Source organism: Hyperolius riggenbachi, chromosome 2, assembly GCF_040937935.1.
Source record: "Hyperolius riggenbachi isolate aHypRig1 chromosome 2, aHypRig1.pri, whole genome shotgun sequence".
In the NCBI taxonomy this organism is placed as follows: Eukaryota; Metazoa; Chordata; class Amphibia; order Anura; family Hyperoliidae; genus Hyperolius; species Hyperolius riggenbachi.
In genome coordinates this window covers 159,282,833-159,308,794 of record NC_090647.1, presented here as the reverse complement: position 1 = coordinate 159,308,794, position 25,962 = coordinate 159,282,833, and the positions used below count along the sequence as shown (strand labels likewise).

The following is a 25,962-nucleotide window of genomic DNA, read 5'->3' as shown; positions in this document are numbered from 1 at the left end:
CCTAGGTTTGTGTACCGAAACTTGCTGTTAATCTGCAGCGGTCTCAAGATCTATTTTAAAGGGGCAGAGGCATCACGGGGGATGATGGACAGTGACACCAGAGGGGGCCAAGGACAGGGGGACACTGTACACCCGAGGGGATGATGGACAGAGGGGGACAGCAGACAACAGTGGGGACAGAGGGAAGGACAGCGCCAGTCAAAAAATGTAGTATTCGGATTATAAGACGCACCAACTTTTCCCCCCCACTTTTGGGGGAGAAAAAGTGCGTCTTATAGTCTGAAAAATACGGTACTTCTTATTTGTATGTTTGCACATATTTAAAATGTTAAAATGTTTTGCCATAGTGCCCCTTTAACCATTTCTGCAACCCGGACGTAAAGCTCACGTCCGGGCAGCTGCTCTGCTGCGGTGGCGCGCTCTCACGGGCGCTCCCCCGTCCCCCCGTGGTGTCCCCCGGTAGCCCTGGGATCAGTGAATGGAACATGGTTTCCGATCACCAATCCGTGCCCCCCGCAGAAAAAATGAAGCGCTCTCACAAGAGGCTTCAGTATTTCTGCCTGGAAAAATTTCCGCATCCCCCTTGTACTTCCACTTAGCGAGAAGTACAAGGAGGGGAAAAAAAATTGAAGGTGGCCATCTTGTGGCCAAATAGTAAAACTACATCTACATATTTTTTACATTACAATTTACACATATAATAACATTAAAAATTAACTGTTTATTTCCCACACCAAAATATTACCCAAATAAAAATTTTAATGGAAAAAAAAATATACATTAAAAAAAAAAGTCATAAATAGTTACCGAAGGGTCTGAACTTTTTAAATATGCATTTGAAGGGGGTATACTACAAACATTTTTTAAATTGTAAGCTTGTAAATAGTGATGGACGCAAGACAGAAAAAATGCACCATTATTTCCAAATAAAATATTGGCGCCATACATTGTGATAGGGACAAAATTTAAATGGTGTCTCAACCGAGACAAACTGGCAAATAAAATACATAGGTTTTAATTATGGTAGCGTGGATTATTTTAAAGCTATAATGGGCAAAAACTGAGAATTAATGAATTTTTTCCATTTTTTTTTTTATTAATCCTGTTAAAATGCATTTATAAAAAAATAATTCTTAGCAAAATGTACCACCCAAAGAAAGCCTAATTAGTGGTGGAAAAAACAAGATATAGATCAATAAATTGTGATAGTTATTAGCGAATGAATGGGAGGTGAAAATTGCTCTGATGCATAAGGTGAAAAATCCCTGCGGGCTGAAATGGTTATAGCATAAACTGTAAAAAGTAAGTTTACCTATCCAGCTGCCCTTTTGCTGTCATACACCCTAAAGTAGTGGTTCTTAACCTTTTCCAGCACATGTACCCCTTAATGGGTCATCCGCAAGCAAATGTGCCCCCAACCGAAGAAAGAGGCACGCAAAGAGGGTGTGGCCATGACATGATGTGGGTGGGGCTAAATACTAGCGGAATACAGGTAGTCCCCGGTTAACAAATGATAGGGGCTGTAGGCCCATTCTTAACCTGAATCCGTTCTCATTTGTCTCCCTCTGTTCTCCCTGTGCCTCTTTTGCTCCCCTCTTTCACCTTAGTTTGTGCCTCTTTTGTCCCCCTCTGTCACCTCATGTACCTGTCATCTCTGTTCCCGCTGTGCCTCTTTTGCCCCCCTCTATATCACCCTGTGTCAGCTTTTGTCCCCCTGCCCTGTCCTAGATAGGTACATGTATCCAGGTATAGGTCCCCCCGTATAGGTAGCCAGGCATAGAGGCTCCCAGTATAGGCATCCAGGCATAGGTGCCCCCAGTATAGGTTAGCTAGGTACAGGTGCCAGCAGGATAGGTAGCGAGCTTTAGGTTCTCCAGTATAGGTAGACAAATACAGGTGCAGCCAAGACTTGCATAACCCAATTCCAGCAGCGACTCCTCTCGCCGCTGCTGTGTCCTGCTGCCATGATCGGTAGGTAGTGATCCATAGAGACTGATCGCTAACTGACTTTTCACACTGAGCCAGTTGCGTTGCGATAATATCGCAGTGCAACACATGATTAAGGTGGTGCGACCATACAGTAAGCCATGCAGTACAATGAAAGTATGCCTCACTGCCACTGCAAACGCTCGCATTACCTGGTTAAACCTGGAATCCACCTCACTGCAATCAACGTAAAAGCCCAATAGGCATAACATTATGCTGTCTGACCCAACACAACGGACACCGTGTGCAACAGGGCTGTGGAGTCTGAGCAATTTTTGGGTACCTGGAGTCTGAGTTGGTGGTTTTATAAACTGAGGAGTTGGATGATTTTTGTACCCACTCCATAGCCCTGCAACGGCTGTGGAGTCTGAGTCGGAGCAATTTGGGGAACCTGGAGTCAGTCAGTGGTTTCATAAACTTGGGGTTTTGTAGCTGGATGATTTTTGTACTGACTCCACAGCCCTGGTGTGAAAGGACCTTCACTGTCTTATCAGAGATGCATAGTCTAAATTTTCACATGACTCACAAATGATTGTTTCAGGTGATGGAAATCTAAGGTGTAACTCTCCTCATAATATATGAAGGGGGGAAATGTATACAGACAGGCACGAGTACCATCTTTTCAGAGGCAAAAGGAATTGCTGTGAAATGCAGAAAATTCATTATTGCCTGGAGCTCACAGTGATAGAGCATGTATGCTCGCTATCAAGGGGAATACGTGTTAATTAGCATTAAATGCAACATTTTTGTTGATTAAAGGACAACTGAAGTGAGGGATATGGAGGCTGCCATATTTATTTCCTTTTAAACAATACCAGTTTGCTGGCTGTCCTGCTGGTCTATTTGGCTGCAGTAGTGTGAATAACACCAGAAACAAGCATGCAGCTAATCTAGTCAGATCTGACAATGTCAAACACCTGATGTGCTGCATGCTTGTTCAGAGTCTATGGATTTAAGTATTAGAGGCAGAGGGTCAACAGGATGCCAGGCAACTGGTATTGCTTAAGAGGAAATAAATATGGAAGCCTCCATATACCTCTCACTTCAGTTGTCCTTTAAAGTGAAATTCTACTTTCCTTGAATAATTTCAGAAATTGCCATAGGTTTAGATCCATGTTGCTCAAATCTTTTTACAGTTCGGTATTACTAAAAATGATCTTTACATTTCAATCAGCAGCCAGCTAAGAATTTTCAGAACTCAATGTGTTTTTCTTTACAGCCTTAGCAACAATACTCTGTTAGGAGTGTTGCTATGTGAATTTCAAAAAAAAAAAAAATCTTACTGTGCTACAGTAATAATTAGCTGCACAGAGCAAGAAACATTGGGGTTGATGCACAAAGCAGCTGTAATATTGCTGTGTGCAGGCAGTGCACGGCAATATTATCATTACTACCACCACCAGTAGTGTACCACCCATTGTGCAATTAGCACAAGCTGTACATGGATAATGCGATCATTACTACATTAACACACATTAGGCTACTTGCATAATGATATAAAGAGCGTGGTACACGTACCGTGGATTGTGCTAACCGCGCATTGTTTGGTACACTGCTGGTGGTAGTAACAGTAATACTGCCGCTGCCTGTGCACAGCAGTATTACCGCTGCTTTGTGTTTCAGCCCCCTTGATACGCATTCTCAGCACCTGGAGTAACCCAATCCATAGATTGTCAGAAAACATTTACACTTATTAGAAAGCGCATAAATGTGTTGCGTACATGTGTTTGCCATGGATGGATCTCAGTGGCATAGCATTGTATTTCAGATTTTGTGCGAATCTGTGTGTTGCAAATTTTCTCGGTTTAAAAATTCTGATTTGTATATAAGCTATTGAAATGTATTTAATTTATGTAAATTGCTTGACCTATACGTAGATGTTTGCAAACCAACATTCTAGAACAGCTCGCTGGTTATGAATAATAAAAAAAAATACAGGAATATTTCCTATTCCTGTGAAGGCATTTCTTCTTGTTGGACTTGAGAAGTATGCAGGTTAGTTGGCAGCCAGACGGGAGGGATTTTCAGGCACACTAGGCTGCCTCTCCGGCGGCTTGTTCTCTGACTTCTGTCCAGCCTTTGTAGAATGATTGGATTCCTCCTCTGTGTTTTGTGAAGCTCTAGAGGTTTGTGTCTTTTTCACATGCTTTTCAAGAGGTGAATTCTCATCCTGAGCTGTCAGTGTGTCTGTCACTGTTATTTCTTTGCTCCTAGATAGTGTCACTTTAATTGCAACTTTTCCTCAAGCACAAAAATCTTTTCTGCACTGCACATTTTATGTGGACACTTTCTTACAATACTAAAAGGAACCGGCACCTCTTGCCCTATGCCTCACAGCATCCCATATATATGCAGATGTGTTCAACTGATACCTTCCATTATGTTTAGAGAGGAGTCATCCTGCTGTAAGTTCAGCTGGGGATGCCTCCTTTTTATTGAAAGTAATAGGAAATCAGCTAACAGCCACTAAACTTAAAAGCTTAAAAAAAATGCTTATTTGTGTTCAGTATAGAGGATATGTAATTTTAGACACAGAAACTCACAGTATTTTTAATGTTTTGAAACCCTTAAAGGGAACCAGAGGTGAGAGACATATGGAGGCTGGCATATTTTAAACTACCCAACGACCGTGTCACATCGATGTGTGTGAATACTGTGGCAGCCCCAGGACCACCTAACGCCAATTGGCATCAAGTCCTGGGGCAGGGTTTTGCAGGAGATCATACGCTGATGCCTATGACAGCCGATCGCTTTGAATGGCTGGCGGGGGGAAGGAGGGCTGGGGAAAGAAATACAAAAAAAAAAAAAAAAATAGCTATATTTATTTTTAAAAAAAGATTAAATATTTATTAAAAAAATAAACAAACATTCCAGGAGCATCAGAGCCCACCAACCGAAAGCTCTGTTGGTGGGCAGAAAGGGGGAGGGAGGGAATCACTTGTGTGCTGAGTTGTACGGCTCTGCAGCGAGGCCTTAACCACTTGAGGACCTAGGGCTTTCTACCCCTTAAGGACCGGCCACTTTTTTTCCATTCAGACCACTGCAGCTTTCACGGTTTATTGCTCGCTCATACAACCTACCACCTAAATGAATTTTGGCTCCTTTTCTTGTCACTAATAAAGCTTTCTTTTGGTGCTATTTGATTGCTGCTGCGATTTTTACTTTTTATTATATTCAGCAAAAAAGACATGAATTTTGGCAAAAAAATGATTTTTTTTTACTTTCTGTGCTGACATTTTTCAAATAAAGTAAAATTTCTGTATACATGCAGCGCGAAAAATGTGGACAAACATGTTTTGGATAAAAAAAAAACCCATTCAGTGTATGTTTATTGGTTTGGGTAAAAGTTATAGCGTTTACAAACTATGGTGCAAAAAGTGAATTTTCTCATTTTCAAGCATCTATGGCTTTTCTGACCCCCTGTCATGTTTCATGAGGGGCTAGAATTCCAGGATAGTATAAATACCCCCTAAATGACCCCATTTTGGAAAGAAGACATCCCAAAGTATTCACTGAGAGGCATAGTGAGTTCATAGAAGATATTATTTTTTGTCACAAGTAAGCGGAAAATGACACTTTGTGAGGAAAAAAAAAAAAAAAAAAGTTTCCATTTCTTCTAACTTGCGACAAAAAAAAATGAAATCTGCCACGGACTCACCATGCCCCTCTCTGAATACCTTGAAGGGTCTACTCTCCAAAATGGGGTCATTTGTGGGGTGTGTTTACTGTCCTGACATTTTGGGGGGTGCTAAATTGTAAGCACCCCTGTAAAGCCTAAAGGTGCTCATTGGACTTTGGACCCCTTAGCGCAGTTAGGCTGCAAAAAAGTGCCACACATGTGGTATTGCCGTACTCAGGAGAAGTAGTATAATGTGTTTAGGGGTGTATTTTTACACATACCCATGCTGGGTGGGAGAAATATCTCTGTAAATGACAATTTGTTAATTTTTTTTACACACAATTGTCCATTTACAGAGATCTTTCTCCCACTCAGCATGGGTATGTGTAAAAATACACCCCAAAACACATTATACTACTTCTCCTGAGTACGGCGATACCACATGTGTGGCACTTTTTTGCACCCTAACTGCGCTAAAGGGCCCAAAGTCCAATGAGTACCTTTAGGATTTCACAGGTCATTTTGAGAAATTTCGTTTCAAGACTACTCCTCACGGTTTAGGGCCCCTAAAATGCCAGGGCAGTATAGGAACCCCACAAATGACCCCATTTTAGAAAGAAGACACCCCAAGGTATTCCGTTAGGAGTATGGTGAGTTCATAGAAGATTTTATTTTTTGTCACAAGTTAGCGGAAAATGAAACTTTGTGAAAAAACACAATTAAAATCAATTTCCGCTAACTTGTGACAAAAAATAAAATCTTCTATGAACTCGCCATACTACTAACGGAATACCTTGGGGTGTCTTCTTTCTAAAATGGGGTCATTTGTGGGGTTCCTATACTGCCCTGGCATTTTAGGAGCCCTAAACCGTGAGGAGTAGTCTTGAAACGAAATTTCTCAAAATGACCTGTGAAATCCTAAAGGTACTCATTGGACTTTGGGCCCTTTAGCGCAGTTAGGGTGCAAAAAGGTGCCACACATGTGGTATCGCCATACTCGGGAGAAGTAGTACAACGTGTTTTGGGGTGTATTTTTACACATACCCATGCTGGGTGGGAGAAATACCTCTGTAAATGACAATCTTTTGATTTTTTTACACACAATTGTCCATTTACAGCGGTATTTCTCCCACCCAGCATGGGTATGTGTAAAAATACACCCCAAAACACATTGTACTACTTCTCCCGAGTATGGCGATACCACATGTGTGGCACTTTTTTGCACCCTAACTGCGCTAAGGGGCCCAAAGTCCAATGAGTACCTTTAGGATTTCACAGGTCATTTTTGTTTCAAGACTACTCCTCACGGTTTAGGGCCCCTAAAATGCCAGGGCAGTATAGGAACCCCACTAATGACCCCATTTTAGAAAGAAGACACCCCAAGGTATTCCGTTAGGAGTATGGTGAGTTCATAGAAGTTTTTATTGTTTTGTCACAAGTTAGCGGAAATTGATATTAATTGTTTTTTTCACAAAGTGTCATTTTCCGCTAACCTGGGACAAAAAATAAAATCTTCTATGAACTCACTATACTCCTAACGGAATACCTTTGGGTGTCTTCTTTCTAGAATGGGGTCATTTGTGGGGTTCCTATACTGCCCTGGCATTTTAGGGGCCCTAAACCGTGAGGAGTAGTCTTGAAACCAAATGTTGCAAAATGACCTGTGAAATCCTAAAGGTACTCATTGGACTTTGGGCCTTTAGCGTACTTGGGGTGTAAAAAAGTGCCACACATGTGGTACCGCCGTACTCAGGAGAAGTAGTATAATGTGTTTTGGGGTTTATTTTTACACATACCCATGCTAAGTGGGAGAAATATCTCTGTAAATGACAATTGTTTGATGTTTTTTACACACAATTGTCCATTTACATAGAAATTTCTCCCACCCAGCATGGGTATGTGTAAAAATACACCCCAAAACACATTATACTACTTTTCCTGAGTACGGCGGTACCACATGTGTGACACTTTTTTGCAGCCTAGGTGCGCTAAGGGGCCCAACGTCCTATTCACAGGTCATTTTGAGGCATTTGTTTTCTAGACTACTCCTCGCGGTTTAGGGCCCCTAAAATGCCAGGGCAGTATAGGAACCCCACAAGTGACCCCATTTTAGAAAGACACCCCAAGGTATTCCGTTAGGTGTATGGCGAGTTCATAGAAGATTTTATTTTTTGTCACAAGTTAGTGAAAAATGACACTTTGTGAAAAAAAACAATAAAAATCAATTTCCGCTAACTTTTGACAAACAATAAAATCTTCTATGAACTCGTCATACACCTAACAGAATACCTTGGGGTGTCTTTTTTTCTAAAATGGGGTCACTTGTGGGGTTCCTATACCGCCCTGGCATTTTACGGGCCCAAAACCGTGAGTAATCTGGAAACCAAATGTCTCAAAATGACTGTTCAGGGGTATAAGCATCTGCAAATTTTGATGACAGGTGGTCTATGAGGGGGCGAATTTTGTGGAACTGGTCATAAGCAGGGTGGCCTTTTAGATGACAGGTTGTATTGGGCCTGATCTGATGGATAGGAGTGCTAGGGGGGTGACAGGAGGTGATTGGTGGGTGTCTCAGGGGGTGGTTAGAGGGGAAAATAGATGCAATCAATGCACTGGGGAGGTGATCGGAAAGGGGTCTGAGGGGGATCTGAGGGTTTGGCCCAGTGATCAGGAGCCCACACGGGGCAAATTAGGGCCTGATCTGATGGGTAGGTGTGTTAGGGGGTGAAAGGAGGTGATTGATGGATGTCTCAAGGTGTGATTAGAGGGGGGAATAGATGCAAGCAATGCACTGGCGAGGTGATCAGGGCTGGGGTCTGAGAGCATTCTGAGGGTGTGGGCGGGTGATTGAGTGCCCTAGGGGCAGATAGGGGTCTAATCTGATAGGTAGCAGTGACAGGGGGTGATTGATGGGTAATTAGTGGGTGTTTAGGGTAGAGAACAGATGTAAACACTGCACTTGGGAGGTGATCGGACGTCGGATCTGCGGGCGATCTATTGGTGTGGGTGGGTGATCAGATTGCCCGCAAGGGGCAGGTTAGGGGCTGATTGATGGGTGGCAGTGACAGCGGGTGATTGATGGGTGGCAGTGACAGGGGGTGATTGATGGGTGGCAGTGACAGGGGGTGATTGATGGGTGATTGACAGGTAATCAGTGGGTTATTACAGGGGAGAACAGATGTAAATATTGCACTGGCGAATTGATAAGGGGGGGGGGGGGGGGGGTCTGAGGGCAATCTGAGCGTGTAGGCGGGTGATTGGGTGCCCGCAAGGGGCAGATTAGGGTCTGATCTGATGGGTAACAGTGACAGGTGGTGATAGGGGGTGATTGATGGGTGATTGATGGGTAATTAGTGGGTGTTTAGAGGCGAGAAGAGATGTAAACACTGCACTTGGGAGGTGATCTGATGTCGGATCTGCGGGCGATCTATTGGTGTGGGTGGGTGGTCAGATTGCCCGCAAGGGGCAGGTTAGGGGCTGATTGATGGGTGGCAGTGACAGGGGGTGATTGATGGGTGGCAGTGACAGGGGGTGATTGATGGGTGATTGACAGGTGATCAGTGGGTTATTACAGGGAAGGACAGATGTAAATAATGCCCTGGCGAATTGATAAGGGGGGGTCTGAGGGCAATCTGAGCGTGTAGGCGGGTGATTGGGTGCCCGCAAGGGGCAGATTAGGGTCTGATCTGATGGGTAACAGTGACAGGTGGTGATAGGGGATGATTGATGGGTGATTGATGGGTAATTAGTGGGTGTTTAGAGGAGAGAATAGATGTAAACACTGCGCTTGGGTGGTGATCTGATGTCGGATCTGCGGGCGATCTATTGGTGTTGGTGGGTGGTCAGATTGCCCGCAAGGGGCAGGTTAGGGGCTGATTGATGGGTGGCAGTGACAGGGGGTGATTGATGGGTGGCAGTGACAGGGGGTGATTGATGGGTGATTGACAGGTGATCAGTGGGTTATTACAGGGAAGGACAGATGTAAATAATGCCCTGGCGAATTGATAAGGGGGGGTCTGAGGGCAATCTGAGCGTGTAGGCGGGTGATTGGGTGCCCGCAAGGGGCAGATTAGGGTCTGATCTGATGGGTAACAGTGACAGGTGGTGATAGGGGGTGATTGATGGGTGATTGATGGGTAATTAGTGGGTGTTTAGAGGAGAGAATAGATGTAAACGCTGCGCTTGGGTGGTGATCTGATGTCGGATCTGCGGGCGATCTATTGGTGTGGGTGGGTGATCAGATTGCCCGCAAGGGGCAGGTTAGGGGCTGATTGATGGGTGGCAGTGACAGGGGGTGATTGATGGGTGATTGACAGGTGATTGACAGGTGATCAGGGGGGATAGATGCATACAGTACATGGGGTGGGGGGGGGTCTGGGGAGAATCTGAGGGGTGGGGGGGTGATGAGCAGGGGGCAGGGGGGGGATAAAAAAAACAAATAGCGTTGACAGATAGTGACAGGGAGTGATTGATGGGTGATTAGGGGGGTGATTGGGTGCAAACAGGGGTCTGGGGGGTGGGCAGGGGGGGGCGGAAATCAGTGTGCTTGGTGCAGACTAGGGTGGCTGCAGCCTGCCCTGGTGGTCCCTCGGACACTGGGACCACCAGGGCAGGAGGCAGCCTGTATAATACACTTTGTAAACATTACAAAGTGTATTATACACTTTGTATGCGGCGATCGTCGGGTTAACATCCCGCCGGCGCTTCCGTATGGCCGGCGGGATGTTGCGGCGGGTGAGCGGCGCCAGGCGGAGGCGGTGGATCGCGTCACTGATGACGCGATCGCTCCGCCCATGCCCCTACAAGGACCACCGCCATTTGTCTATACGGCGGTCCTTGCGGGGTGCACTTCCCGGCCGCCATTTGTATATACGGCAGTCGGGAAGTGGTTAAAGCTGCAGTGGCCTTAATTGAAAAAAATAGCCTGGTCACTAGGGGGGTGTAAGACTACGGTCCTCAAGTGTACCTGAGATAAAATAAAGACAAGCATTTATACTTATCTGGGGCTTCCTTTAGCCCCCCCCCCCCCCCACTTTCGTAGGCCTTGGACTCCCTCGTCGTCCCCCTGGGCAGCTCCACTGTCCTGCAGTCAGGTCTGAATTCCACAGTCGTGCTCCACTGTGCGGTCGCAGCCGAGCACGCCTACTGATCATTGTACCTGCACAGTTACAGTATTGGGGAACTGTGCATTGCAGAATGCTTCAGGCACTGAGAGTGTGATGGGGGGGTGTACAAGGCCAGGGCCACACATGCACAGTAGAGAGCAACTGGGAAATTCACAGGAGCTCACTGCGGGACGACAGAGTGGCCTACAGGGTGTTAGAGAAGCCCAGGTAAGAATAATTGCCTGTCCTTTATTTTATCTCAGGTGCTTGTCTAGTTGTGCTGCTGATCATCTGCCTCTGATATTCTTAGCCATAAGGCACGTACACACGCCATACTGTAGTAAACGACGGGTCCGTCAGACCCTCCTGCTGGGCAGACTTTCTGCCAACAGTAGCACGTGTGTACTCGCTGTCGGCAGACTGATGAGACAGATTCGCTTAGCAGATCTGTCAGAAACAGTCTTATCAGTCTGCCGACAGTGTGTACACACGTGCTACTGTCCGCAGAAAGTCCGCCCAGCGGGAGGGTCTGACGGACCCGTCGTTTGTTACAGTATGGCGTGTGTACGCGCCTATAGGCCCTGAACAAGAGTGCAGATCTGACTCAAGTCTGACTGGATCAGCTGCATTGTGATTCACGCTACTGACCAGAAAGATCAGCAGGACTGCCAGGCAACTGGTATTGTTGAAAAGGAAATAAATATGGCAGCCTCCACATCACTCTCACCTTGGGCTCCTTTTAAACAAACGGTCGGTGATAATGATCCTGTGACATGAGTGACGGTGCGTTAAGCTCCACTTCCCATTATCTGAGAGGGACTGAGAGAAGAGAGAAAAATTGCCGCCATACTAAAGCACCACAGAAATCTGTAAACATCTGCTTTTCAGCATTGTTAGCATGTCAACTTAATGTTATATTGATCAGCTACTCTTCAATGATGCATTCTAGATTGTACAGTCTTACCACTTTTATGTAATATGAGGGATCCAAAGTATAATTCATTCAGTTTACCCTTCTATTGCACAGATTTGGTAAGATTGTACAATCAAGATTGTATCATTGATGAGGACCTTATAGGGAACCCAAGGTGAGAGGGGTATGGAGGCAGCCATATTTATTTCCTTGTAAACAATGTCAGTTGCTGGGCAGCCCTGTTGATCTTCTGGCATGAGTAGAGTCTGAGTCAAAACCCTGGAACAAGCATATCATTAATCTAGTAAAACCTGAGTTGTCGGAGTACCTGATCTGCTGCATCCTTGTTCAGGGGCTATGGCTAAAAGTATTAGACACAGGATCAGGAGGACTACCAGGCAACTGGTATTGTTTAAAGGGAAGGTTCAGGGAGGGTGGGTAAAAAATAAAAATCAATTTCCACTTACCTGGGGCTTCCTCCAGCCCGTGGCAGGCAGGAGGTGCCCTCGCCGCCGCTCCGCAGGCTCCCGGTGGTCTCCGGTGGCCGACCCGACCTGGCCAGGTCGGCTGCCAGGTCGGGCTCTTCTGCGCTCCAAGGCCCGGAACTTCTGCGTCCCACGCCGGCGCTCTGACGTCATCGGACGTCCTCCGGGCTCTACTGCGCAGGCGCAGAACTACTGCGCAGGCGCAGTAGAGCCCGGAGGACGTCCGATGACTTCAGCGCGCCGGCGTGGGACGCAGAAGTTCCGGGCCTTGGAGCGCAGAAGAGCCCGACCTGGCAGCCGGCCTGGCCAGGTCGGGTCGGCCACCGAAGACCACCGGGAGCCTGCGGAGCGGCGGCAAGGGCACCTCCTGCCTGCCACGGGCTGGAGGAAGCCCCAGGTAAGTGGAAATTGATTTTTATTTTTTACCCACCCTCCCTGAACCTTTCCTTTAAAAGGAAACAAATATGTCAGCCTCCATATCTCTCTCACCTCAGGTATCCTTTAAGAGTTAAAAGACCACTACCTCTTCCTCTGTAATTAACGTGCTGTCTACACCACCTACTCTATGCCTCATGCCAACCACCTCACTGTCCTTGCCTGTGATCTGTTACCTGTAGGGCTGCACTGTATCTAACACCCCCTTGCCAGCAAGCCTGTGTGATCCCAGCATTTTCTCTGTCATTTCGTAGCTACTGCTTGGCATACATTGCCATTTGATTTGTATTCAGCTGGTCTCTTGCTTTTTCTGTTGCCGATGCTCTCAAATGCTGGATTTGATGGCTCTAGAGAATTTCCATCAAAATTCCCCAATGCCCTTTCCTGCCTGCTATGTAATGCCGAGCGCCTGATCTTAATAGCAAAGGAATACATATCACTTTCCAATGTTTCCTTTTGAAAGGGGATTTAACTTTTTTTTTCCTGGAGCCCAGTCTCTTACAGCATAAATATAAGCAATCATTTTTTCAAGTACTATTTAAAGTAACAGATATCCAATTACAAATGATTTATTATACTTCAAAATCACTGTTTATCAATAGGTTTGCTGAAAATATACACATTTTTTGTATTAGATTCAGTCAGATTGAAACTCCTAGTTGTAGATACCTCTGACTTGAGATTTCCTGTAATTTTCATAATTTTGTCTTGATTTTTGAAATCAAGCAGTTCCTACTGCTTTCAGCATTTGTATGAATGCCTATGGAGTGTACTGTGGATCTTATACGTGTCTTCGCTTGATCAGAAGGAAATAGGCATATGAAAATGTTCAGGCCTGATGGAGATCCCCAGAGCCCACACTATGTAGTCTACATTTCATGGGCCATACAATGCTCCCTACCACGCATACACACATGGTCCATGTGACATGGCTCCTCCTTTTCCCTCCATGAAGACAAGATTTTACTCAGTAAGGGTAACCAAAAGCAAGGCAGGTAATTTGGGTGTCACCATAGACCTCAATGTTAATTGTGGCTACAGCGGTACCTTTTGTATAACTTAGGGGCTGGACAAAGCCAGAACCCAAATTTAAATCAAGAAGGGATGAGTAGGGTTTACAGTAGGAGTAGCTAAGGGGATGATTAATGTATAGACGGGGTACAAGCCTTTGTAGAATATTGGCAGTATAGCCAATATTCTACTAGCAGCTTCACCCAACGCCCTTTTTACAGTATGCAACCAAAAATACCCAGTGTGGCTAATGAAATGCTTAAGAAAAAAAAAACTATGGCAGAAGAGGACAAGCATGAATTGTTATTCTACCTCCATAATGTGAGCAACCACCACCATGGGCTAGATTTCCTGCACATAGATGTTGCAATATGGGCATTACTGATCACATGTGGCATTTGCTACCAGTATTTCTGGGAGTGTCTAAGTTGGCCAAGGATGTCATTATAAACCCCTTATGGCAGAAAACTTGCTGATATCTCTCAAGGTTCTATTGCTAATCTGACTTTACATGATCTTCTGCTCCCATTGCTTCTCCTTGCTTATACTGATCTTGACCTGTCATTGTGAGAGACCAGGATGCTGCAATGTCCTGAAAGTCTATGGGAGTCAAGAAATCGGTGGTTTGTTCAACTGATTGAAATGACTGGCTGTCCTATGACTATCATGTTAAACACTGAGTCTAGTCTGCAGGGAAACTGCTGATTTTTGTTTGGTTACTGGATTTTTTTTATTTTATTTATGGTGGAACTTGGAGGTTTTCTTTACTATTTAGCACTCCTAGGTTTCTGGGCAGGTTGACTAGTAACTATGGTTGCCACCTACAGATACTGTATGCCCGCCCTTTAACTCCAGCGTCTTACATTGGATGTGGATTTAGAATGTTATCAATCTGCCTCCTTGTTTTGAGTAACCGCTATGTCATTTTTAAGTTTACTCTTTTTTTGTGCTGGAAAATAATCCCTCCCATTATCAGATTCTTTTCTTCACCAAAATCTCAGTTTTAAAGTGGACCCGAACTCTTGCACAGGACTGAAGAAATTCATAGAGAAATGCACCCTGTATGTATTTAGAGAGTTTAGCCTGTCTAATTCCCCCTCGTTTGTGTCTAATCTCAAGTTGTAAATTAATCTTCCCCCTGTGTCACATTACTGCCTATAGCAGATAAGCCCATTTGAAGGCACAGGCTGTAAACAATATGTCTGCTTCCATGAATCAGGAAGTAGAAACTGTGCAGATTTATTTTAGGATTTGTATCAGCTGTAACAAAGAAATGTTTTTATTTAAAAGTTGTTATGCTATTGTGTTTCTTTTAGAGCAGAAATGTCGGAGTTCAGGTCCATTTTAAACAATTATCTATTTCCTCTCCTCCCATGGTTCTGTCTCCCATTATTTTTATTCACTGCTCTTGCATTAAAATTTTCTTTAATAATCATCACATCGTGACTAGAGATTCTTCTCTGCTGTCTGCAGACTTCTGCAAACAATCATCTGTGTCTTCTTCCCTGCTTCAGTCATCGGTACATAACAGGTCAAGACTCTTGAACATCAGATAGCTGGGGTCCACATGCATTTTGATGGTGACCTTCAGAATGACTGAGCCATCTTTTTAATACCAATAACTTGTTTTTATGTTTAGTCATTTGCTGGTCCTTTCATAAGTGCCGTGTCTTCACAGCAGCAGCCTCAAATGGATGAGAATGACAATTTCCACATTAACAATCAAAAACCGTTTCCACAAAGAGATCTGCGTTTTCTATGCAGGTCATGTAGCAGATGGCAGCAACCATAACATTGATTCATTAAAGTTAAATCTCCTGTGGAATTGACTTTTGTGGCACCTGCATATTGTAGTTCTATTAGTCTGATAAACCAGTTATTAGAGGCACTTGTGGAAAGTAAATTATATCCATAACTATGCTGATATTTTCTTTTTAAAGTACACCTAAACTGAGCGGGGCATAGTGGCTGCCATATTTATTTCCTGTTAAACAATACCAGTTGCCTAAATGTCCTGATCGCATTAGCATCTGTACATATAGCGATGCTGATGGTGAGATTTGCATTACACTTGATATGGGGAGATTACTTCTCGATATAAATCAGGTAACAGACATCACTGACTGCAAATATAGTCAGCGCTATGTAAGGGCCTATCACAATTTCCACTGTCCAGTAGTAGAATATCAATAATTTTACCAATATTCCACTAACAGCCATGTTCGGTTCACAAATTACGGCAGTGCTCTTTTTAGATGTACGTATGTTTATTGCTTAGCTCAGGGCCGGATTTACCCAAAGGCACTCAAGGCACGTGCCTACAGGCGGAACCATCTGTGAGAGGTGGCTCGCTAGTGCCCTTCCCTCCCGCCCTGCAGAGTGCGAGCGGAGCGTTAGGTATGAAAAGACTCACCAGAATCTGACATGCCAGCGAGGACCGCTTCTCTCCCCGCAGCGCTCCCAGCGTCATCTCCTAGGTAACAGCGTGTCTCCTCACTGTGACGCTCCTGCACGTACTGGCGGCAGCGCGTCACATTAAGGAGACACGCTGTTACCTAGAAAATGACGCTTGGCGTGCTGCGGGGAGAGAAGGGCTCATTGCTGACATGTCAGGTCCCGGTTAGTCTTCTCATACTTCACGCTCCGCTCACACTCTGCAGGGAGGGAGGCTGATGTTATACCTCTCGCCGCTGATCTGAGGTCTGCTATCATGGCACCCAGCTGCACCTTACCCAACCTGGCGACCACCCAGCCCTAGCCAGCCTGCAGCTTACCCACCCTGCCCCAGCCAGCCTGCACCTTACCCACCCTGCCCCAGTCAGCCTGCACCTTACCCACCCTGCCCCAGCCTGCACCTTACCCACCCTGCCCCAGCCACCCACCCTGCACCTTACCCACCCTGCCCCAGTCAGCCTGCACCTTACCCACCCTGCCCCAGCCTGCACCTTACCCACCCTGCCCCAGCCAGCCTGCACTTTACCTAGCCAGCCTGCACATGACCGACCCTGCCCCAACCAGCCTGCACGTCACCGACCCTGCCCCTGCATCTTACCTAGCCAGCCTGCACCTGACCGACCCTACCCCAGCCAGCCTACACCTGACCGACCCTGCCCCAGCCACCCAGCCTGCACCTGACCGACCCTGCCCCAGCCAGCCTGCACCTGACCGACCCTGCCCCAGGCACCCAGTCTGCACCTGACCGACCCTGCCACAGCCACCCAAGCCTGCACCTTACCCACCCTGCCCCAGCCCCAGCAAGCATGCACTCAGAACCAGCCTCAGCCAGCCTGCACCCATACCCAACCTGCACCGTGCCCCTGCCACCCCACACTCAGCCTGCTCCCAGCCAGCCTGCATCCATACCAAGCCTGCACCTGGCCCCAGCCACCCTGCCCCTCAGACCCAGCCTGCACCCTGCCTTAGCCACCCTGCCCCAGCTCCAGCTAGCCTGCACCCTGCCCCAGCCTGCACCCAACCCCAACCACCCTGCCTCCATAACCAGCCTTCACCCTGCCCCAGCCACCCTGCCCCTCAGACCCAGCCTGCACCCTGCCCTAGCCACCCTGCACCCAGACCCATCCACCCTGCACCCAGACCCATCCACCCTGCACCCAGACCCATCCACCCTGCACCCAGACCCATCCACCCTGCACCCAGACCCATCCACCCTGCACCCAGACCCATCCACCCTGCACCCAGACCCATCCACCCTGCACCCAGACCCATCCACCCTGCACACAGACCCAGCCAGCACCCTGCACTCAGACCCAGCCAGCACCCTGCACTCAGACCCAGCCAGCACCCTGCACTCGTATCCAACCTGCACCTTGCACTCATATCCAGCCTGCACCTTGCCCCAGACCCAGCCACCCTGAACCCAGACCCAGCCTGCACTCTGTCCCAGCCACTCTGCACCCTGCCCTAGTCACCCAGACCCAGCCTGTAACCAGACCCAGCCACCCCCTAAGAAAAGGGGGCGTGAATTAAGGGGTGTGGCCTGTGTTAATGGGCGGGGTTTAGGGCGCCAGAGATGATGTGCCTATAGGCTCCTGAGCTGTAAATCCGGCCTTGGCTTAGCTTGTGTTTCTTGTGATTTTTTTTTTTATGAACTCATTATGGATAAATTGTTCTACAGAGTCTGTGTTTATCTATACAGTAATTAAATGACACTTCATCTCTGAAATATTTTTAGCCACGTTTTATGTTTTTTTTGTTATTATGGATAAGGAGTGTTTAAAATCTTTTTGTTTTTTAATCAGTGAACCAGTGTGCAGTTTCTTATTTTAGACGTGTGTTTTCTCACTGTCTCCAGCCCTGTTGCCATACATGCATTTTAGGGAATTTAGCAAGCTGTGCTGCAAATGCTTAGCATCTGCTATGTTGTCCATACACTCGTCTATTCTTCAGTCACTTTGAATTTGCCACAAACATATCGACCTTAAAAAAAAATCTGTTGAAATACTAATCAGGCATAGTAATACATTTGTGCCGGGTAAGCAGGGATTGACAGGCACATAATATTGAACTGCATTGAATGGAACAACACTAGTGGGGATTAAATCTTAATACTTACCTCCAGTATCAGGAAGCCTTTGAGGAGTTCAGTGTCTTCCTATATCCTCTTCTAGCCCATGGTTCTAGTGCAGGACTCTTTTCTTCTTGTAGCCAATGTCCCATACATGTAGAACAAAGCGCTTTTTCACAGAGGAAAAAAAAGCAGTGCATAAGCGGCTTCGTTCTACTGGGCATGTGTTGACCCTACTTGCACATGCCCAGTTTGGATGCCCTTTTACACGCTGAGTGCAGCCAAGAGAAACATATTTGACAAGCTAGAAGGAGAATCGGTGAAACCTCTGGACTAACAAGAGCCTTTTCATTTCTAAGTTAAAGTGTACCTGTAGGAAGAAAAGTTCCCCTACTGGGTACTTACCTCAGGAGGGGGATGTCTCTGGGTCCTGGAGAGGCTATCCCCGTCGTTCTCCACCGGCTGTTCCATCACCGAGACCCCCGAAAAGTCGTTTGTCGACAGCTTGCGCATGTGCACTAGCAAGGATCTGCTCAGGCTCCGGGTGGAAAAAGCAGAGCTCGAACGGGTCTGTGATACGCTTCAGGGGTCCATGGCTGAATCAGGCTGGCTGAGGATGGGAGTACACTTTAAAGTCATTTAAATTATGTAGAAATCTTTGGAAATATGCTACTGGTCCTGTTGTATCGGAAATAAGACATTTTGGCAGTACGTGGCAGCTAAGAGAATATTTAAAAAGAGGCATGGCTATTGCTATAAAAGTGGATGTCCTATGAATGTGGGTTTAGCAAACACTGTAGTATTCAATAGACTTGTATCTTGTTCACCACCGAAATAGTGGATTTTTTCATTATAACAAGCACAGCACTAATATCTCTGTTAAAAAGCTGGTCATATGACTTTTCTGACTGAAAATTCAGCTGCATGCAGACTTTTATTGTACTTTAGGCATAAGTTGGTTGTAGCTGGTGGACATAGAACACCTGACCTGGAAACTGGTTGTGTCAGCGACTCAGATTGTCAGAAGCATGGAGACTCGGGAGCCTGACAATCTTCATTTTTCATGGGGAATAACGATGGTCGCATCTATATCCTTCTCACGTAGGATTCCCTTTAATTATAGGTTATCATAGAAAAAAAATCTCTGTTCTGAGCATGCCAAGCAAACACACATTTTCTCTTATGAGAGCAAATTAGTGGCAGTTTTTATCCTGTATATATTCGCTTCTAAGGACTGTTCCCAAGAAACTTAGCTGGGAAAATGTTTTCGCTCTATGGAAGTTCTAACATCATAATCAGGAAGAGATTTCAATTATTTTATTTGTAATAGTCGTCTGTGGTGGTGCACTGCCATCTACTGGATGAACAGGGAATCAGTTTGATTTTTAATAGTTTCAGAAAGTATGGAGGGCTACTAGAGAGATGTGTGAGAACGTAGAATTATTATTATTATGGATTTATATAGCGCTAACCTCTTCTGACTGTACTCAGAGGAGCTCACAATCTAACATAGCCATAGACTTATGTGATACCAAAGCCTGAAGCCAGTTTTTACTGATACCAATTTATACAAATATACATATAAACTCCATGCAGAACTGTACAGTCCCATCTACTGACCATTAGGTCATGATTAACTTTCTTCCCTGAACCTCCAGCTGGCTTCATCATATATTTTCATATCGGGCATTAAATACAAGTACTGTGGAAGCATAAATGTGAATATACAGTGTTAACAACAACTCTCACTTCGTCTTAGAGCATATATGTCAAACTCTGGCCTATGGGCCAAGTTAGACCCACAAGTGGTTTTCCCACTTTGCATTATGTTTGGCCCTCTCTAGAACAACAGGAAAGCTATTTTGGGGATGAAACCCTAGATCAACAGGGAAGCCATATGAAGGAGGAAGAGGCAAAGCACAAGAAACCAGGGAACATTATAGGGGATGGAGGGGGGGGGGTCACTGGACACCAGGGAGCTGTTTAGGGAAGGGAAGAGGACCCCTAGACACCAAATAACTGTATAGGAGGAGGAAGGGGGGGGGGAATTACACACCAGGGAACTGTATAAGGAAGGGAGGGAGGGACTAGAAACCAGGGAAATATATAGGGGAGTGCGGACTACTAAACACCAGAGAACTGTGTGTGTGTGTGTGTGTGTGTGTGTGTGTGTGTGTGTGTGTGTGTGTGTGTGTGTGTGTGTGTGTGTGTGTGTGTGTGTGTGTGTGTGCGCCGGTAAATGCCGGGGAACTGTATAGGGTGTGGGGGTGTGTGTGTGTGTGGGGGGGGCATACTAAACACCAGGGAACTGTGTGTGTCAGGGAGGGGGGGGATGCCACTAAACTGTATAAGGTAGGGAAGGGGGCACTAAACACCCGGGAACTGTAATGGGGAGGGGGCGATAGACTCCAGGGAACTTGATCGGGGAGGGAGGTGGCCACTAGACTTTGAGGTTAGCCCTCGTCTTGGTCCTAGTGTTTAATTTTGGCCCACTTTGTACTTTAGTTTGAACCTGTGTTAAAGTACAATACAGTTCCATGTGACATTTTCTGGAAAAAAATGATAATCATACAAAAAACATCTCAATTGTGGTCATTAATTATGCTGTAGTGATCTTTCAGGTCGGACAGGAGGTGACTACCCGGCTCCGAGTTTGTGGCTCAGCACAGTGGGATGTCCCTGATCTGACCAGTAACAGTGATTTTGAATCTGATTTAGTACAATTTGTTATATTGATGCATGTATGAATGTCATGACCAAGCTGGCCATACACTGGCCCGATTTGCGGCCGTTTCGACAGCAGATTTGATCACTGGGATCGAATCTGCTGCCAATCGTTCGCGCTAAATGCACCCGCCGATCCGATTTCCTCCCGAATCCGTCGATCGCCCGCGGGTAGGGAGCGCGTCGCTAGCGGCGGCCGATCCGATCAGGTATACATTACCTGACGCTGGCTCCCCGGGCATCTTCTCCGCGTCTTCTCCGCTCTGTTCCTGCTTCCATCCCAGCGTACATTAACCTCCTGTGTCACTGCAGTGACCAGGAAGTTCAAATAAAGGGCGCTCTATTTGAACTTCCTGGTCACGGAGTGACACAGTGTACGCTGGGATGCGGTGCGGGGTGCAGCGCGGAGAAGAGGACCCGGAGCCAGCTTTAGGTAATGTATACGGGGGGGGGGGGGGGGAGAGAGACAGGCGGCAGGAGCAGCTCAACAGATTGTGATCGGTTTCAGGCTGAAATCGATTCACAATCTGTTTGCAGTAAAGGCAGCCATACGATCCCTCTCTGATCAGATTCGATCAGTACATGGTTTACCCGTCCTAGGATCTTGGAATTAAGTCAGGTCAAGTGGTCTTAAGTAATATTTTTCACATAAGAAGCGTAAGAAGGGGTTTGAAGTCCATCCTTGCACAGCAAAAATCAAGCCTCCATACAAGGGAGAGGCCAGTAAACCATGTACTGGCATTTTCAAACTCACATATTGAGATCCATTGTGTGGTCATGAACTATGTTTAAGTGATACAAGATGCTGGCTCACTAACAACTTGCTTTGCCTGCTACATTGCTATTCCATTGCTGGTTCTAGCGTGCTGCATTGAACTAACTCTTACTGGCTTCTGGCTTGCTACTTTTGGGGATTCTGCGAGTGGGAATCATCAATGAACTGCCTGCATTTGGAGCCTATTGTGTTTATTTCAAGAAAGAGTTAATAACCTGCTTGGCTGTTTGAGCTGCATTATCTGGTATTCACGTTCACCTGCAATTAGGTCCGGACATTGTATTGTATCAGGTCACAACAAGTCCTCTGTTGGTATAGGACTCTTTGAAGTTATTTAAATCTATTTTTGGGTTATTTAGTCCTTGTGGAATTTGGGGACTGCAGCCCCTTTTCCACTTATTTTCCCTTTTGCACAGCACCTTTTTTGCCTCCATTTTTAATCAATGTGTCTATGTTATATGTTGTACATGTTTATTGATGATTAAGTGATTTTTTATTAATAATTATTAGTGTTAAAATAAAGTAATCTTTTCTACCTCACATGCACCCAAGAGTCAACTCTTTTCTTGTATATATATATTTTATATAGAGACACTGAGATGTTCTCAGAGTTATGATCACGTTGAAGGACGTTTAATGGAATTCTCAGAATAATTCAAAGTTAAAGTTTAGTTTTAATATTGTATGTTTAACATTGTTCTAAAAAAAAGAGACTTTATTGCATTTTTTAACTGTATGGTATCCTATTTTTTATATGCTAAATCTGTCTATCTTTTTGGGGATGTCATCTCCATATTTGGGACATGCCGAATCTGGCTGTTCATTTAAGCTAAAGAGGGGCTTGGGATTTTATCCAGAGGATTGAGGTAACTGGAACATGCAGATGAGTTGTTTAGTTATAAAGTTTAGTTACAGATATGATAATCATTAATATTATCAGTCGATCGTCAGCAAAATCTGATGACAGGTTCTAGATCAGGGGTGTCAGTCAAATACAAAGTGGGCCGATATTGAACACTGGGACCTAATCGTGGGCCAACCTCAATGTCTACTGGCCACCTTCCTCCCTTATTAAATTCCCTGGTGTCTAATGTCTCCCCTCCAACCCCTATACAGTTCCCTAGCGTCTAGTGGTCCTCTTCCCTCCCCTATACATTTTTCCGGTGTCTAGTGGTCCTCCCTTCCTCCCCTATACAGTTTCTTAGTGTCCAGTGGTCCTCACCCTCCCCTATACAGTTTTCTGGTGTCTAGTGCTCCCCCCTTATATGGCTTCCCTGGTATTTTAGTGCTTCACCTTCAATATAGCTTCCCTGGTGGTCTACAGTGGGCCAAACATAATGCAAAGTGGGGAGACCATATTCAATGGCTCTGAGGGCCTGATTTGGCCCGCAAGCTGAAGTTTGACATGTATGTTCTAGATAGAAAGATAGAAGAAACTGCTGGACAACATTACCAAATACATTTGTCTCTTGATTGATAATTTAGAAAAATTGACAATTTCAAAAATACAATTAAACTGTTTGTTCCTCCCGCAGGTATACCTGAAAGAAATTCTGAGAGACATTGGCTCCTACAATGTGAAAGGGACTCATAAGAACACATGGGAACTGAAGCCAGAATACAGGCATTACCAAGGAGAAGACAAGAATGACTAGTGTAATAATGTGTTACATGAAAGACACCAGAGAACTCACAAGTCACAGCCAGTATCTCGTTTTTGTTGACCTAACAGGTGGAAATATGCGGGATGACATTTTTTGGATAAGGGAAGGTTCTCGACAGTTTATTGCAAACTATGTGAATGGACATATTTTTATATTTGGGGCAGGGCATTTTCCCCAGCAATAAAACTTGTTTTATTCCTTGGCGTTGTGTACTTTTACCTCTACTGGTAAGATCTGTCTAAAGGTGGTCAAATGACAGAAGTGAAAATAACCCTAAAAAAGAGCAACTATTGCTATAATTTGGGGGGAAAAAAATCACAGTAGACTAAACATTTCCCAACTCTGGAATTTTTTTTAATGCAAAAAGTTCATATTGTTGCCTTTTGTGATCAATTCAGTTGTTATTTCACAGAAATCTTTATTTCTTATAAGCAATCTTTTTTTTTTTAAATCATATGAACATTTGTGACCAACAAACACGAGTGAAGAATGTTTTTATTTCATAGAGCCAAATTTCCTCTTTTGGACACGAGGTCCTCTGTCTCTTCAAGTACAATACAATCTCAGTTAGGGTCGCTTCCCCACTATAGCTCAAAACTGACTTTATTTTTGGCTGCAATGGAAAACTGACAATCGCCGGATCCTATTTTATAAACCAATGGATCCCCTGTGTTAAGCGGAAAGTAAATTTGGAACCTGCACAATTTTCCCCATAAAAGCTATGGTGGATGCGTATCTGCTCTGGACTCCAACCAGACCACAACACACCATTGGAGTGGACACTGCACTGTCTGCTCCTGCTGGCCGTTGAAGGTCTAAGTCAGGTGGGAACCGAGCCTTATCCAACACCTACAGTGATTGTTAAATGCCGGGGAAAAATGGGGTTTCTGGTTGCTGGACAGTTTAAAGGGATACTGTAGGGGGGGTCAGGGGAAAATGAGTTGAACTTACCCAGGGCTTCTAACGGTCCCCCGCAGACATCCTGTGTTGGCGCAGCCACTCACCGATGCTCCGGCCCCGCCTCCGGTTCACTTCTGGAATTTCAGACTTTAAAGGCTGAAAACCACTGCGCCTGCGTTGCCATGTCCTCGATCCCGCTGATGTCATCAAGAGCGCACAGCGCAGGCCCAGTATGGTCTGTGTCTGCGCAGTACACTCCTGGGGACATCAGCGGGAGCGAGGACACGGGCGTGCAGGCGCAGTGGTTTTCTGACTTTAAAGTCAGAAATTCCAGAAGTGAACTGGAGGCGGGGCCGGAGCATCGGTGAGTGGCTGCGCCAACACAGGATGTCTGCGGGGGACCATTAGAAGCCCCGGGTAAGTTCAGTTCATTTTCCCCCGACCCCCCCTACAGTATCCCTTTAAACAATAGGCCTAATACTGTACTATAGGTCTTACTGTACCCACAACAAAAACTATTCGTTTTTAATTACTGTATTTCAATACAGCTTTATTCCTGTATAAGATACTGTATAAAAAGCTTTGTGAATCCTGCAAGGCCTGGATTTTGTTTCTGGTTGCTTGAGAGCTCTGGTTTACTGAGTTCAGGATGACCGAGTCTATAGGATAAAGCCTGGTACACACTTTCAATTATGATTGGCCTATTACTGACAAATTTTACCACCTTCACCACCTAAGAATTATTTTATTTTATATACATTTTAGAGAGAGGGGCAGAGAGGGTTAATAACTAATAGGGGATTTATTTTTTTCATGTAATGTTTGTATTTTTATACAAACACCCTATCCTGTGTACTGTTAACAGTACAAAGCAAGTGTAGTGTATGTGTGTTTTATTTTCAGTTTGTGAATGAAGGCACTTTAATCAGCTTTGGGAACATTGTTCTCATTCACCGATCAGTGCTCAGTGGGACGGCAGCAAAAACGCAGAAACACGCAGAAACACACACAAAAAACACACACGTGCACACACGTGTTTGGGCAACCTTGTTGATTGTCATGATTTTCCTGTTTAAATCGTTGGTTGTTATAGTAGTTACATAGTTATTTTGGTTGAAAAAAGACATACGTCCATCGAGTTCAACCAGTATAAAGTACAACACCAGCCTGCTCCCTCACATATCCCTGTTGATCCAGAGGAAGGCGAAAAAACCCTTACAAGGCATGTTCCAATTAGTAAAACATGTCAGTTAAATATATCATATAGGAGACAGACACAGTGATATTTGAGAGGTGAAATGAAGTTTATTGGATTTACAGAAAGTGTGCAATAATTCTTTAAACAAGCATTAGGCAGGTGCATAAATTTGGGCACTGTTTTCATTTTATTAAGTTTTAGTTTTAGTTTTATCTGAAGAGTAGCAACATGGAGGTCTCAAAACAAATCTCAAACGTCCTAAATACAAAGACTGTTCACCATCATGGTTTAGGGGAAGGATACAGAAAGCTGTCTCAGAGATTTCAGCTGACTGTTTCCACAGTTTGGAACATATTGAGGAAATGGAAGACCACATGCTCAGTTCAAGTTAAGGCTCAAAGTGGCAGAGCAAGTAAAATCTCAGATAAACAGAAGTGACGAATGGTGACAACAGTCAGTCAACCCACAGACCAACACCAAAGACCTACAACATCATCTTGCTGCAGATGGAGTCACTGTGCACCGTTCAACCATTCGGCGCACTTTACATAAGGAGATGCTGTATACGAGACTGATGCAGAGGAAGCTTCTTCCCCACCCACAGCACAAACAGAGCCGCTTG

General features: G+C 45.3%; 1 protein-coding gene across 1 annotated transcript in view; it reads left to right on the top strand.

Annotated features, from left to right (window-relative positions):
• Positions 1–23,440, top strand: part of GTF2F2 (general transcription factor IIF subunit 2) — a 268,355-nt gene extending 244,915 nt beyond the window's left edge. The window contains exon 9 of the mRNA XM_068265221.1: positions 23,114–23,440. Within this exon, the coding sequence (XP_068121322.1) occupies positions 23,114–23,233 (120 nt within the window). The 3' untranslated portion in view covers positions 23,234–23,440. The remainder of the gene's footprint in view (positions 1–23,113) is intronic.
• The last annotated feature ends 2,522 nt before the right edge of the window (positions 23,441–25,962 follow it).